Source organism: Sturnus vulgaris, chromosome 36 (assembly GCF_052056855.1).
Source record: "Sturnus vulgaris isolate bStuVul1 chromosome 36, bStuVul1.hap1, whole genome shotgun sequence".
In the NCBI taxonomy this organism is placed as follows: Eukaryota; Metazoa; Chordata; class Aves; order Passeriformes; family Sturnidae; genus Sturnus; species Sturnus vulgaris.
Window position 1 is genome coordinate 8,580 of NC_142278.1, and position 13,004 is coordinate 21,583.

At 51.1% G+C, this 13,004-nt stretch overlaps 1 protein-coding gene and 2 long non-coding RNA genes across 3 annotated transcripts; 1 reads left to right on the forward strand and 2 right to left on the reverse strand.

Annotated features, from left to right (window-relative positions):
* Positions 1–2,148: 2,148 nt before the first annotated feature.
* LOC148220494 (uncharacterized) lies at positions 2,149–5,093 on the reverse strand. Its single transcript, XR_015798749.1, has 3 exons — positions 4,679–5,093; positions 3,919–4,017; positions 2,149–3,533 (listed from the first exon to the last, which is right to left on the reverse strand). It is a non-coding gene; the product is annotated as an uncharacterized LOC148220494 (long non-coding RNA).
* Positions 5,094–7,638: 2,545 nt separating this feature from the next.
* On the reverse strand, positions 7,639–9,907 carry LOC148220495 (uncharacterized). Its single transcript, XR_015798755.1, has 2 exons — positions 9,770–9,907; positions 7,639–8,282 (listed from the first exon to the last, which is right to left on the reverse strand). It is a non-coding gene; the product is annotated as an uncharacterized LOC148220495 (long non-coding RNA).
* Positions 9,908–9,930: 23 nt separating this feature from the next.
* PSMB6 (proteasome 20S subunit beta 6) lies at positions 9,931–12,929 on the forward strand. The gene is made up of 6 exons (XM_088155252.1): positions 9,931–10,084; positions 10,552–10,619; positions 11,562–11,693; positions 11,773–11,902; positions 12,238–12,382; positions 12,727–12,929. The coding sequence occupies exons 1-6, from the start codon at positions 9,995–9,997 to the stop codon at positions 12,861–12,863; spliced, it is 702 nt and encodes a 233-aa protein (XP_088011378.1). The 5' UTR covers positions 9,931–9,994; the 3' UTR covers positions 12,864–12,929.
* Positions 12,930–13,004: the final 75 nt, after the last annotated feature.

Sequence of the window (13,004 nt, forward strand, 5' to 3'; positions counted from 1 at the left end):
CGGCGGGCGCGGGCAGGCGTTTTACGTAGACGCCTATCCGCCGGGGTCCTAGACCGGCCGCCATCTTGAGCGTGTCCGCACTCTCAAAATGGCGGCTCGGGCGGCACCCCGCCTGACCTTCCCAAAATGGCGGCAGAAAGGGCGGGAAAAAATCAGGACCCCGGTGTGTAGGCATAAGATGCCTGATTAAATCGCCGACGCCGATCCGCTCGCCGCCAATTTTCCCGGACGTTTCAGAGCGTGCCGACAACGGCCGCGCGGTCCGCGGTGCCGCGGGCGTGAGGGCGCCGGCGGGCGCGGGCAGGCATTTTATGTAAACGCCTATCCGCCGGGGTCCTAGAGAGGCCGCCATCTTGAGCGCTGCCGCACGGCTGGGTCCCGGCCCGCGGGCCCTTCCGCCATCCTGAGAGGGGCACGGTGCAGTACCCGCCTGTGTCCACACGGCGGCAGCACTGCCGCCCAACTCAGCCCGGCACTGCCGCCCTGTCAGGGACAGACAGAGAAGGGAGAGAGTTCCAAGCACCAGAGTCCCCACCCGTCATAAAATCCTCTCAATGAACGCCCCAAAAAAACCCCGACCCAAACTAAAAATGCCCTGCCTCTGACCAAATGAAAAAAAAACCCTTTTATATAGAGAAATCATCTATTTTTTAATATTTAATTTATAGTCATAATCTAGACATATTTCATATATTCCATTTAATTGCTATTCTATTTATCATATATACAATATTATTTTATTATTCATTATATACATAGATTTATATTACTAATATTATTTCTATTTTATCTATATCCATATATATTTGTAGGTTCATAGTTTTTAATATTATTTATTTAAAAGCTCTGCCTCTAACCAAATAGAAACAAAAAACTCCATTATTTTAAATTCTATTTGAATATATTTTTTTATTTAGTTTTCATATTTATATCTGTAGATTTATATGTCTATATTGTGTATTCTATATTTATATACTATTTAACGTATTTTTTACTAGTATATTAATATACTAGATGCTATTTACATTCTATTATAACATACTATTTAATATAACATATTAAAATCGATCAATTATTTATATTACATACTACATACATGTATTTTATATTTATATTTATTTCTATAGATTTATACTTACATATATATATGCATATATAGTTATAATAATTTTATGTCAGTATCTATTTTTGCATATTTGTATATTTTTGCCTATATTATTTATATTATTTATTAAAAACCCTCCTCTAACCAAATAAAAAACAATAAAAAATTCCTTTTAAAGTCTAAATATTTATATATTTCTATTTTCATAACAAAATATAATGTAATGTAATATATTTATATATTCGTTTCTTATATTTGCTTATATATTTTTATTCTTTATCTTTTCTTTTCTATTTACAGTATCTATAAAAAAACCCTACCTCTATCCAAACACAAACCAATAAAACATTCCTTTTAGACTATATTTAGCTATTTTTTAAGGTTCTGTTTTTCATGCATTCTACACCCACCCCTCCCTCTCAATGTTCTGGCACCCACCATGACCCCCCCCCATGCCCGACTCACCTGCTCCTCCAGCGCAGCCCGGCTCCCTCTCCCAGGGACCTTGGGGTGCCCCAAACCACGTCGGAGCCCCCCTCAGCCTTTTTTCCTCACCCCAAAGAAGGCACAGAACGACTCCAACTGCCCTGGACAGCAGCAGGGCACTTGACTGCAACCCCTCCCATGTGTCCATCCCACAGAAAGTGACTCTGCTGACACCAGAAAAGGGATGGCAGTCCCCACAAGGGTTGAAGTTCCTCCCCAGCCCTGCAGACACAGGGGACAAGGGGCAGAAAGGAGGAGGGGCAGCAGAGAGGACACGGGAAGAAAATCAACATCAAGGTGCACGATGAAATGGAACCCCCCCTAAAAAAAAAAAGAAGAAGAAGAAAAATGAAAACGAAAAATAACCAAAAAACGAAAAGAAACCCCTGGCATGCTGGATGGGCAGCACAAGAGGGAGGGATTAAAAATGAACAGGGACAGTGTCCTGGTTTTGGGCAAATTTGGGGGAAAACCTCCAGAAGGAGCCCCCAGACAGCAAACCCCACGACTCCTCCCCCCCACCCCACCGGGTTCGGGAAGAATTTCCTCGGAGAAGAGTGGGAGAAAAAAACCTCTTTATTTAACAAGCAAGACACTCCCCAGCACAGGGAAAAAATGTCAATGAAAATTCTGTCGCTATGAATGTAAAATCTCATATTTTAAAAACCAGGTGGATTTGTCATGAGTGAAAATTGAGTCAATTAATGCTTTTCAGAAGGCAAAGACTAGGATTAAAAAGCCAGGAAGTGTCAGAAAAGCCAGAAAACGTGCAAATTTATTTCTCTAGTATGCATAAAGTATGGTTGAGGGAAAAATGTACAGCTTTTAATAGACTAAATCCAGTGTTGACGAAATATCTAATTGCAGATTTCCAAGGATACAGATTAGAACCATTTACCTCTGATTTCAGTGGAAATTAGGCAAATCACTTCCCCCTCCCTCTCCCCCCCCCAGAAGTGTGAGAGCTGGAATCCTTCTGCAGTCGACTTAATTTTCTTTTCCTCCTCTCTTTCAGGACAGGAAGAATCACGACTCTCCTGGCATCTTTGCCAAGAGCTGTGGTGTTTGAGCAGCCAAAGCCCAGAGGCTTCAGCACCAGAGGTCTGAGCCTGGAGGGCTCCTGGTGCTGCCCGTGCTGTGGGCTATGTCAGAGGATGCAGGGTTCCTCTTTGCCTCCCTGCTGGGATTAACTGCCATGGGAATGTGGGATCTGGGTGAAACTCCAGCTCTCCTGGTGTTCAGGGGAGCAAGGTCTGAGGGACTCCTCTCTGGGGATGTGCGGTGAAGGACTGAATAGTGTGGAAGGAGAGTATTTATAAACTGTATCACTGTTTCTCCCAAAATTGGGGTGGAGCACTGATGGGGGCGGTTGGGTTTGGTCTGGGCCGGTTATTCTTTGTGCAATTTTAAAATTCTCTTGTATGATTTACTGTCCGGTATCTTTCTAACAAAAGCTGACATAAATTTAGATTAAGGATTAGAACTTGGCTCCATTCATTGCAAACATTTGACAAGGCTGGAGGACTGGGGTGGTGACTGCTCTCAGGAAAGGTTACTTATTAATACTGTGTCAGATTTCCCGCAGTGACTGTCAGGCCTGCATGGCTGTGAGTTCGTGCTCTTCTCACTGGGGAAATAAGTTCAGCAAAATTAGAAATGTTAGAAAAATCCAGCCAAAAATTCCACCTCTGTACCCCCTAAGTTTTCCCAGTTTTTCCCAGCTAGGAGCTGCACAGAAGTCAGGCAGGGGAAGTGACAACAGGGAACAGCTGAAAAATTCAAAGGCACAAAGAGGAAAGGGGAAAGGTTTCAGAAAACAATTCTATGGTCTAAGAATAATTTCTGATTCCCTACTGAGAAGAACACGAACTCACAGCCATTCAGGCCTGACAGTCCCCTGCAGTGAGAGCTCAGCACACATCCACAGAGGCAAGTCCAGCATCTTAAATGAAAAAATAAAAATAAAAACCAGAAGAAAAAGGTGATTTCTTTTGCTTCAGAGTTATTTCAAGTTCTTAAAGCCCAAGCAACATTTGCTCTTGATTTTGGTTGGGTGAATCATGAGCAGTGGGCACGGGTCATGCCATTCATTGAGCAGAAAACCCGGGGTCATTTAGAGGGGACACAAGAACTGTTTGTGTAGCGACCTCGGGCTGCAGAGGGGCAGGAGAAAGGCCAAGGGAGCTCCCCGGGGCCACCAGGGCCTGTGGGGAACAGAATGGACGCTTGGATGACCAGTGGAGGTGAGGAGTGGATCTGAGTTCATCTACAGGGAAATAAGGAGGGGATACTCTGCAGTGAAAAGCTGAGGTGATGAGTTCACCCACCTGGGCACGAGTTGTGTTTGCACAAAGTGGGAACAGAGGTGAAGGTCAATCCAAAGTCGATCCTGTTTGACCTCTGAATTCCAGGATAAGTTTTACAAGCTGCCAAATGAGGGAGTAAAAATACACAAAAATGAAACTGAGAGAATTCATGAGGTTCCTGGGAGTCCATTACACTGTTGTCATAGAATTCTTAATGAGTTTTGAGCTTTTAATGACAACAATTCAGTACTTTCTTTGGATTATTCACTGTGTAGGATTTGGGGTTTATCTGGATTTTAAAGGCGTCGTGGTGGCCCTGACACTGCTCAGGAGCTGGTAGGAAAAGCAGGGTCAGAGCTCCTGGCAGGCACAGGGTGTTTTTCCCAGAGTGGACTGTGGAGGAATTGTTTGGGCCTTGGATTGTCCCTCTGGGTGATGCCAGTTGCTGTGATTTGTGTAATTCCATACATTTAACTCCCAATACTTCCCAGCCCAGGAGCTTGAGCTGACAGGGCAGCACACAGATTGTTCTCTGTGCTGTGCCCCGATTTGGGGTTGGCTGTCAGCTTTGCTAGCTCCCGTGAATTATGCCCATAGCCCCGAATTCCCTGCTCAATTCCCACTGCCATAACCTCACAGCGCCTCATGGAGTGGGGATATACTGTGGCAGGAAGCTCAGCAGCATCGGCACAGGGACAGGTGTATATTCCAAAGAATTTGCTGTTTCAAACCCTCATTCCCCAGCCCCGCCGATGTCCCTGGGGGCACTTGACAGAGTTACCTGGATTTCAGCTGATTTCACCCCCCCGAGCTCGGGCTCCAGGTGATCTTTTCAAGCAGGAGAAGGCAGGGGCCGGAGGCGCTCGTGGCCCGTGCCGAGGCAGTCCCTGGGGCCACGAGAGGACATCTCTCCCTGCAGAATTTCAGTTCTTTCCAGAGCCTCAGCAGTGACAGAGGACAAAGAGGAAGATGAGGAGGAGGAAGAAGGGGGAGAGGGTTTGAGAGGAGGGGAAGCCCAAATCCGTGCTGTGTGCGGAGCTCCGACAGCACGCTGCAGCCCGCAGCTCAGTGTGAGCACGGGGCAGAGGAGGCGATTTCTGGGCATTCAATCACCCTGAGGCGGGCCCGGCACCGCCCCTGCAGCACCGTCCCCAGCACAGCTCGGTACCGCTCCGGGATCACCCGGCCCCGGCCCCGGTGCCGCCCGGGACCACTGGGGACCGCCCCTAAAGCACCGCCCCGGCCCCGCCCGGTCCCGTCCCCGGGACCTCCGTGCCCCGCCTCGCCAAGCCCCGGCTCCGCCCCGAGCCTGCCCGGGCTGCGCCGGGACCATCGCTGGCGGCCCCGCCCCTCTTCCCCGGGCCGAAGCGGGCTGAAGGAGATGTCCGATTGGAAACGCCGCCGAAAATCGCACCCGTGGCATCGGTGTCGGCGTCGTGCGCAGGCATCCCACTAGAGCGAGCGGGCTCCTTGCTGTGCCACCCTCCTTTTGCAGCCAGCGTTAGAAGGTCGGGGAGCGACACCCGAGCCGCCATCTTGGGAGAGGCAGGCGCGCAGTACCGCGCTCTGCCCACAGGGTGGCGCTTGGGAGACAGGCAAGGGATGGAATCAAGGAGTGTCCCAATCCTTGAGGAAATCCCCCTGAATGAACGCCCCAAAAAACCCCGACCAGAACTGACAAACCTCCTGCATCTGTATGAGTGCAAAGGGTGTGCAAGGAGTGTGCAAATAGTGTGCATTAGCAATCGATCGGCAGGCGCGATCAATCGATCGCCGATCTAATCGATCGGCAGGCGCGATCAATCGATCGCCGATCTAATCGATCGGCAGGCGCGTTCAATCGATCGCCGATCTAATCGATCGGCAGGCGCGATCAATCGATCGCCGATATAATCGATCGGCAGGCGCGATCAATCGATCGCCGATATAATCGATCGGCAGGCATTGGCAATCGATCGCCGATCTAATCGATCGGCAGGCATTAGCAATCGATCGCCGATATAATCGATCGGCAGGCACGATCAATCGATCGCCGAGCTAATCGATCGGCAGGCGCGATCAATCGATCGCCGAGCTAATCGATCGGCAGGCATTGTCAGTCGATCGCCGATCTAATCGATCGGCAGGCATTAGCAATCGATCGCCGATCTAATCGATCGGCAGGCATTAGCAATCGATCGCCGATATAATCGATCGGCAGGCACGATCAATCGATCGCCGAGCTAATCGATCGGCAGGCGCGATCAATCGATCGCCGATCTAATCGATCAACAGGCATTAGCAATCGATCGCCGATATAATCGATCGGCAGGCATTAGCAATCGATCGCCGATATAATCGATCGGCAGGCATTAGCAATTGATCGCCGAGCTAATCGATCGGCAGGCGCGATCAATCGATCGCCGATATAATCGATCGGCAGGCGCGATCAATCGATCGCCGATATAATCGATCGGCAGGCATTGTCAGTCGATCGCCGATATAATCGATCGGCAGGCATTAGCAATCGATCGCCGATATAATCGATCGGGCAGTCGCGATCAATCGATCACCGAGCTAATCGAGCAGCACGCATTAGCTATCAATCGCCAAACTGATTTCTTTCCGGCATTTCTCAATGATTTTTTCCCCCATTTCTCATTGATTTTTTTTTCCCCATTTCTCACTGATTTTCCCCCCTTTTCTCACTGATATTTCCCCCCGTTTTTCATGCATTTTCCCCCCCATTTCTCACTGATTTTTCCCCCATTTCTCATTGATTTTGTCCCCATTGCACCATGATTTTTCCCCACATTTCTCGCTGATTTTTTCCCCCATTTCTCTGTGATTTTTCCCCCATTTCTCAGTGATTTTTTTCCCCATTTTCCCCACTTCTCACTGATTCTTTCCCCCATTTTTCATGGATTTTTCCCCATTTTCCCCCATTTCTCTCTGATTTTTCCCCCCATTTCTCACTGATTTTTCCCCCCCATTTTTCATTGATTTTTTTCCCCCATTTCTCACCGATTTCCCCCCCTTTTTTCATGGATTTTTTTCCCCATTTTTCCCCATTTCTCTCTGATTTTTTCCTCCAGTTTCGGCCACCCCAGCACGAGTGACAACAGTTCGCTGTGTTTCCTCCATTTCCCATGGATTGTTTGCCTGTTTTACATGGGTTTTTTTCCCCATTTCTCACTGATTTTTCCCCAATTTTTCATGGATTTTTTTCCCCCAATTTTCGTGGATTTTTTCCCGATTTTTCCCCATTTCTCACTGATTTTTCCCCCCCATTTCTCACTGTTTTTTTCCCCATTTTTCCCCATTTCTCAATCGATCGGCAGTCATGAGCTAATCGATCGGCAGGCGTGTTCAAGCAATTGCTGATCTAATCGATCGGCAGGCATTAGCAATCGATCGCTGAGCAATCAATCACTCATTGCACAGACCTTGCACTCTCCTTGCACGCTCTCCTTACCCACTCTCCTTGCAGCGCTGCCAGGGCACCAGCTCGTGGGGTGCCTGCAGTTCCCCTCTCTGCCCACAAGGCATGTCCCCGGACTTCGAGTATTCCCAGTGTTCCCAGTATATGTCACTCTCTATCTGGGCCTGCATTCCCAGAAATGCTGTCCCAGTATTCCCAGTACAAGGCACTCTCTATCCAGGCCTGCATTCCCAGAAATGTTGTCCCAGTATTCCCGGTGTAAGGATGCAAAATGAGATGACCGAGGGGAGACTGACGGTGAGCCGACGAGGCTGAAGGAATATGCTAACAGAATTATTTATTCCGAGAACAGCAAAGCTGGATGCCCAAGAATCTTCTGCCTGTCTTTGCCTTCTTCCAAGTCCGAATCCTCTGTAATGGATCACTGCTGTCGTTACAGCTCAGAACAAGACCTTAAAAGACATCAGACTGGATGCTTCTAAAGAGAGATGAGATTCTGATGCCTGTCCGAGCTCCCGAGTCAAAGGTCCAATGGTGCCAGGCCGAGGAATGCGGAGATCAGAGATGTCAAGAATGACCTCAGGGTTTCTGATATGCCCCTCAAAGGGCTAAGGCAAAAGACATACAATACAAGACGCCCAAAAGACACAAGGCACAATAGACAAGTGACACGGTACCCACCGGGACTTGTCTGCCCAGCGCACCTCAGCATTGTGATCAAATTGAGACTTTCCCTTTATGTGGCCTAAGGAGCCACTTCTTGGACACCCCTGTCTCCAAAGCTGGCTCAAAAATCCCTCCTGACAAGTCCAGACCCCACACCCCCCTTTCATCCCTCTGTGGATCGTGGCCCTGCACTTATCTCTTGGACGTCCAGGGATGTGAATCCACGTCGGGCATGAAGGACGGTGACCTCGCCCTCTGGGAAGTTCCTGCTGTCACTGGGCTGCTCTCTCTTAGTCAGCTACAATAAAGAAAAACCAACATCAATGCACAGGTTTAGTGTTATGTGGGCCAAACCCCCACAAGTCAGCTACTCATCCTCTCCAAAGCGTGCCTGGGTCCTTGACTGTTCAGCTTCATCCCAAGTCTAAGGCTGTGGCTGTTATTATGATTGGCATCCGGGTTAGCAAGAGGCAAAGTTAAATGGCATTTCTGTGAGTGAGGTCTTACAGCTCATGTGCTGTAAGATACGTAAATCCCTTAAAAAGGAGGGACAACCGGGCTTCCCCATCAATTTAAACAGTAGGATGGTGAAAATGCAGGAGTTACCCTGAATTCAAACCCATAAAAGAACATTGTCAAGGTTCTCTTCTTCCATTTGAACTGGAAAAGAACGGAAAATGGGGACTCCCTGTCAGTTGATATCCCTGACATCATGGAAAAAGCGTATCAATTGATACCATTAAAATCGCAGGGGAAGGAGATTCCCCCTCAATTTAAACACAGAAAGTTACGTAAATGTTTTCCCTCAACTTAAAATTATTTTCTCCTAATAAGGCAGGAAATCTCCTACACCCAACCTGCCAGCACTTAGAAACCAATCTGCTGTTTGAGTGCCAACTGCCTCCTCCAAACTGCCCTCAGTAAACTGTAATCAGGGGGTTTCCTTTCACAGGGAAATAGGTCACTGTGTCATGGCCCATGTTCCAGGGGCTGGGCTTCTGCCTGATAAAATTGTGAATGGATCAGGATTTCTCCCAGACCGAAGCTGCTGCCACTTAGAACCCTGGCTGCCTTTGGCGTGCCAAATGCTTCCTTCAAACTAACATCAGGAAACGGGGGGGGGGGGGGGTGAGTTTTGTTTGACGGGGAATAGGTCCAGCTTTCGTGTCCAGGGGCCCTGTGCCTGGCTTTTTTCTGGGTTGTTTTTTTTTTTTCTGAAAAAAAAATGGAAAATGGGATTCTCTGCCACCTGATGTCCCTAACATCGTGGAAAAGGCAGCTTTTCCTTCAATTAATACCTTTAAAATTGCAGGTGAAGAAGAATCCTCCCTAATTTAAACAGAGACAATAACAGAAAAGGAATTTTTCCTCTCAATTTGAACATCTTATTTTCCTCGTAACTCCTTTTTTTCTGGAGGTACTGGGAAGGGACTGAGGGCATATCCCAGAGGGACTGGGATAACTCGGGAGGGACTGACAAGAAGAAATCTAAAGGGCAAAGGAGAAAGATTTCCCCTGCAACCCCACGCGCTGCTCCATCTGCTCAGATGCTGCCCCCCATCACAACTTTTTTTTCCCTTGGTATTTCCTTGGAGCTATGTTCCATGCTCAGGTGCCTCCGGGTGCTCCCCCAACCCCTGCGAGATGTTCCAACCATCCTTCCTTGAGAGACCGCCCCCCCCCCACCCCCGAAATCCGCCTTCGGCCTGTGCCCACCAGCAGCTCCCTGCCCAGGTAACCCCCGCAACCACGCCCCAGCAGCACCCTCCCCCTTCCTCATCAGACCGTGGGCCAGCGGACGGGATGGGGGCGCGAGGAGGGGCGGGCGTGGGAATTCCGGGCCGTGGGAGAAACTTAGGATATTCATTTCCCAGGAAGAGTACCGTCACCACAGCGGACGCCACGCTGCCGTAAAGCACAGCTGCCGCCCCGCTCCTTCCTGCCACACTACCGTAAAGCATCGACCCAACCCCGCCGTGCCGGTCACGCTGCCGTAAAGCGCGGGGGAAGATGGCGGCGGTGACGGTGTGGGAGCCGCAGGCCGGGTCAGGCCCCGCCGGGCCACACCGGGAATGGACGGCGGAGCCCGTCAGCACTGGCGTGAGTGGGGCGAGGGGCAGCGGGGGGACCCACTTGGAGGGCTGTGAACTCGCGATGGGCTTACAGGAGGTGGTGGTATTATGCACCAGGAGAACCCGCCATAGGGTGGAGGAAGTGGGCTGCGGGGCAGGGGGTCCCCGGTGTGCGGCTGAGGGTGGAGTTGGGGCTGGGTTTGGGGCAGAAGGAGCTGGGGGAGCAGAGAGTTCCCTGAAGAGTGCGGTAAGGGGAATATGGGCTCAGAGGGACCCCCCTGGAGAGAGGAGCTACTAATGGGCACGGAGTGATTTCTCTGGAGAGGAGGGGAGTTGCTGTGAGGCCAGGAGTTCTATGAAAAGACGACGTCTTCGGGGCACGGAGTGATTTCTGTGTGGCGGGGGGGGGGCTGTGTGGGGCGAGGTCTGCTGTGGGAAGGGGGTTTCTGTAGGGTGGGGGAGTCTCAACGCACCCCCGCCCTCTCCTTCCCCCAGACCACCATCATGGCCGTGGAGTTCGATGGAGGCGTCGTCATAGGGGCCGACTCCCGAACCACCACCGGGTGAGCACCACGCGCCGTGACGTCATCAGTGACCTCTCGGGGTGCCGGGACCACGTCACTCCTGTCATGGTGTCACCATGATGTCACTGGGAGGCCACCCCCAAAGCTGTGGGCAGGTGTCCCTAGGTATCAGTGTCACACCTGACAGGTATTTTCCATCACCAAAGTCATGCAAGAAGCCGTTATTTTTGTGGAATAATTCCTGCAAAAACATTCTCAGGTTAAAGTTTGTGCTCGTGGTCCCAATCTTTGGATTTCTCTCCACGGATCTCATTTTTATTAATCGTTCAAAACGATTGAATAGTTTTTCCTCTTTTGGGGGGGAGCTTTCAATCCCACAGAACATTCCCCAATGTGGCAATAAAAATTGGATTCACATCCCGTGTTAAAATCACCCAATCCAGACGATTTCCTGCATCCTTCTAAGTCACATAATTCTTGATTCATCTGTAAAGTACGGGACACTTTCCACTTCTTTTCCACTGCTTTTGTTACAATGTTATAATCTTGAGTTATAATATGGAAAAATTCTTTCCAGTGGCTCAGATCTTTGAACAAAACCTGAATTATTTTTACTGATTCCATCCTGATAATCCTGTAAAATCCATTTCTCAGCGTTCCCCGGGAGTTATCCCCGGCTTTCTGGGATCTCCTCCCCAGTTTGTTTTTTTTTTTGTCATTACCACAGCAAATCCCACATTTCTAAGTCCCATGCCTGCAAAACCTGGCACTTTGTGCCCAAAGAAATCCCAGCATCTTTTTGGGACCAGCACCTGCTTTCTGGGGGTCTCTCGGCACCTCCAGCTCCTTGCTCCTCTTGCAGTGTCACCTCGGGAGGTTGTTACAGTGACATCACAGTGCTGTCACCCAGCGCCTGTCACTGTGGTGTCACCTCCAGCAGCCGGCCGGCTGTCACAGTGACATCACCGCGCTGTCCCGCAGGTCCTACATAGCCAACCGGGTGACAGACAAGCTGACCCCCGTCCATGACCGAATCTTCTGCTGCCGCTCGGGCTCGGCAGCTGACACACAGGCGGTGGCCGATGCCGTGGCCTATCAGCTGGCCTTCCACAGGTACCCCCGGTGGGCGTGGGGAAGGGCCGGGGGGGCTGTCGGGGAAACCTCCAGCCCCACACCTGGCCCTGCCCCACAGTGTGGAGCTGGAGGAGCCGCCGCGGGTGCGCACGGCCGCCCGCCTCTTCCAGCAGAGCTGCTACCGGTACCGTGAGGAGCTCAGCGCCGGCATCATTGTCGCTGGCTGGGACCCGCGGCGGGGGGGACAGGTGGGTTTCCTTCAGTCCTGGTGTCCCCTTTTCCTGCAGCATCCCCGTTTCTGCCCGAGCATGTCCTTTTTTCCACCCTAGAGTGCACCCTCTGTCTCAGAATGTCCCTTTTTCTGCTCGAGTGTCCCCATTTCTGTGTGGGAACGTCTCACTTTGCCCCACGTCTCCTTCTGCCTCCTGGTATCCCCGTCTTTGCCCCACAGCACTTACCTCTGCCCTACAGGCCCCCCATTTCTGCCCCATAACCCTGTCTTTTCCCTACAGTCCCCTCTTTCTGCCCCACAGCCCCTTTCTTTGCCCCACGGCACCCCTACAGCCCCCCTTGTGCCCCCCAGGTGTATGTGGTGCCAATGGGAGGACTCCTCCTGCGCCAGCCCTTCGCTGTGGGGGGCTCAGGCAGCTCCTACATCTATGGATACCTGGACGCCACGTTCCAGCCTGGGATGAGCCGCTCCCAGTGCCAGGAATTCGTCGCTCGTGGTGGGTTTGGGGGATATTGGAGGATTGGGGGGGGGGGGGGGGGGGTGGGCAGTGGGAAGGGTCCTGAGAGGGGGCTTAGGGTTGTGGGAGAGGATTTGGGGGCACAGAGGAGTTTGGCTGGCATTGGGGGGGGGGGTTGGGTGTGTACTGGGAGGGGATTTCGGGAACACGGAAGGGTTTAAGGGGTCTCGGGAGAGGATTCTGGTAACACGGAAGGGTTTGGGGGATCCTGCAAAAGGATTTGGGAGCATAGAGGAGTTTGGGCAGCACTGGGGGGTTTTGGAGTGTCTTGGGGATTTGGGAACAGGAATGTTTAGGGGGGTCCTTGACCTGTGTTCCCCCAGCACTGGCCCTGGCGATGGTGCGGGATGGCTCCAGCGGGGGGGTCATCAGGCTGGCAGCCATCACTGAAGAGGGGGTGGAACGGACGGTCCTGGCTGGCTCTGACCTGCCCTGGGGTGATGGTGGCCCCCCTGTCTAGAGGGAGAGCTCCCCCCAGGACCCCCAAATTTGGTGGGGGAGACAATAAACAGCTGCGTTCCCTCTGCTGGATGGTCTCGGGGTCTGGCTTTGGAGTTCCGCTTTGGAGTCCCCTCCTGCCACCCTGTCCCTGGTGGAGGCA

Coding starts and splice junctions, on each gene's coding strand:
- PSMB6 (XM_088155252.1), top strand. CDS start 9,995: ATGGCGGCGGTGACGGTGTGGGAGCCGCAGGCCGGGTCAGGCCCCGCC. Junction 11,694..11,772: donor TATCAGCTGGCCTTCCACAG/GTACCCCCGGTG, acceptor CCTGCCCCACAG/TGTGGAGCTGGAGGAGCCGC. Junction 12,383..12,726: donor CCAGGAATTCGTCGCTCGTG/GTGGGTTTGGGG, acceptor GTGTTCCCCCAG/CACTGGCCCTGGCGATGGTG.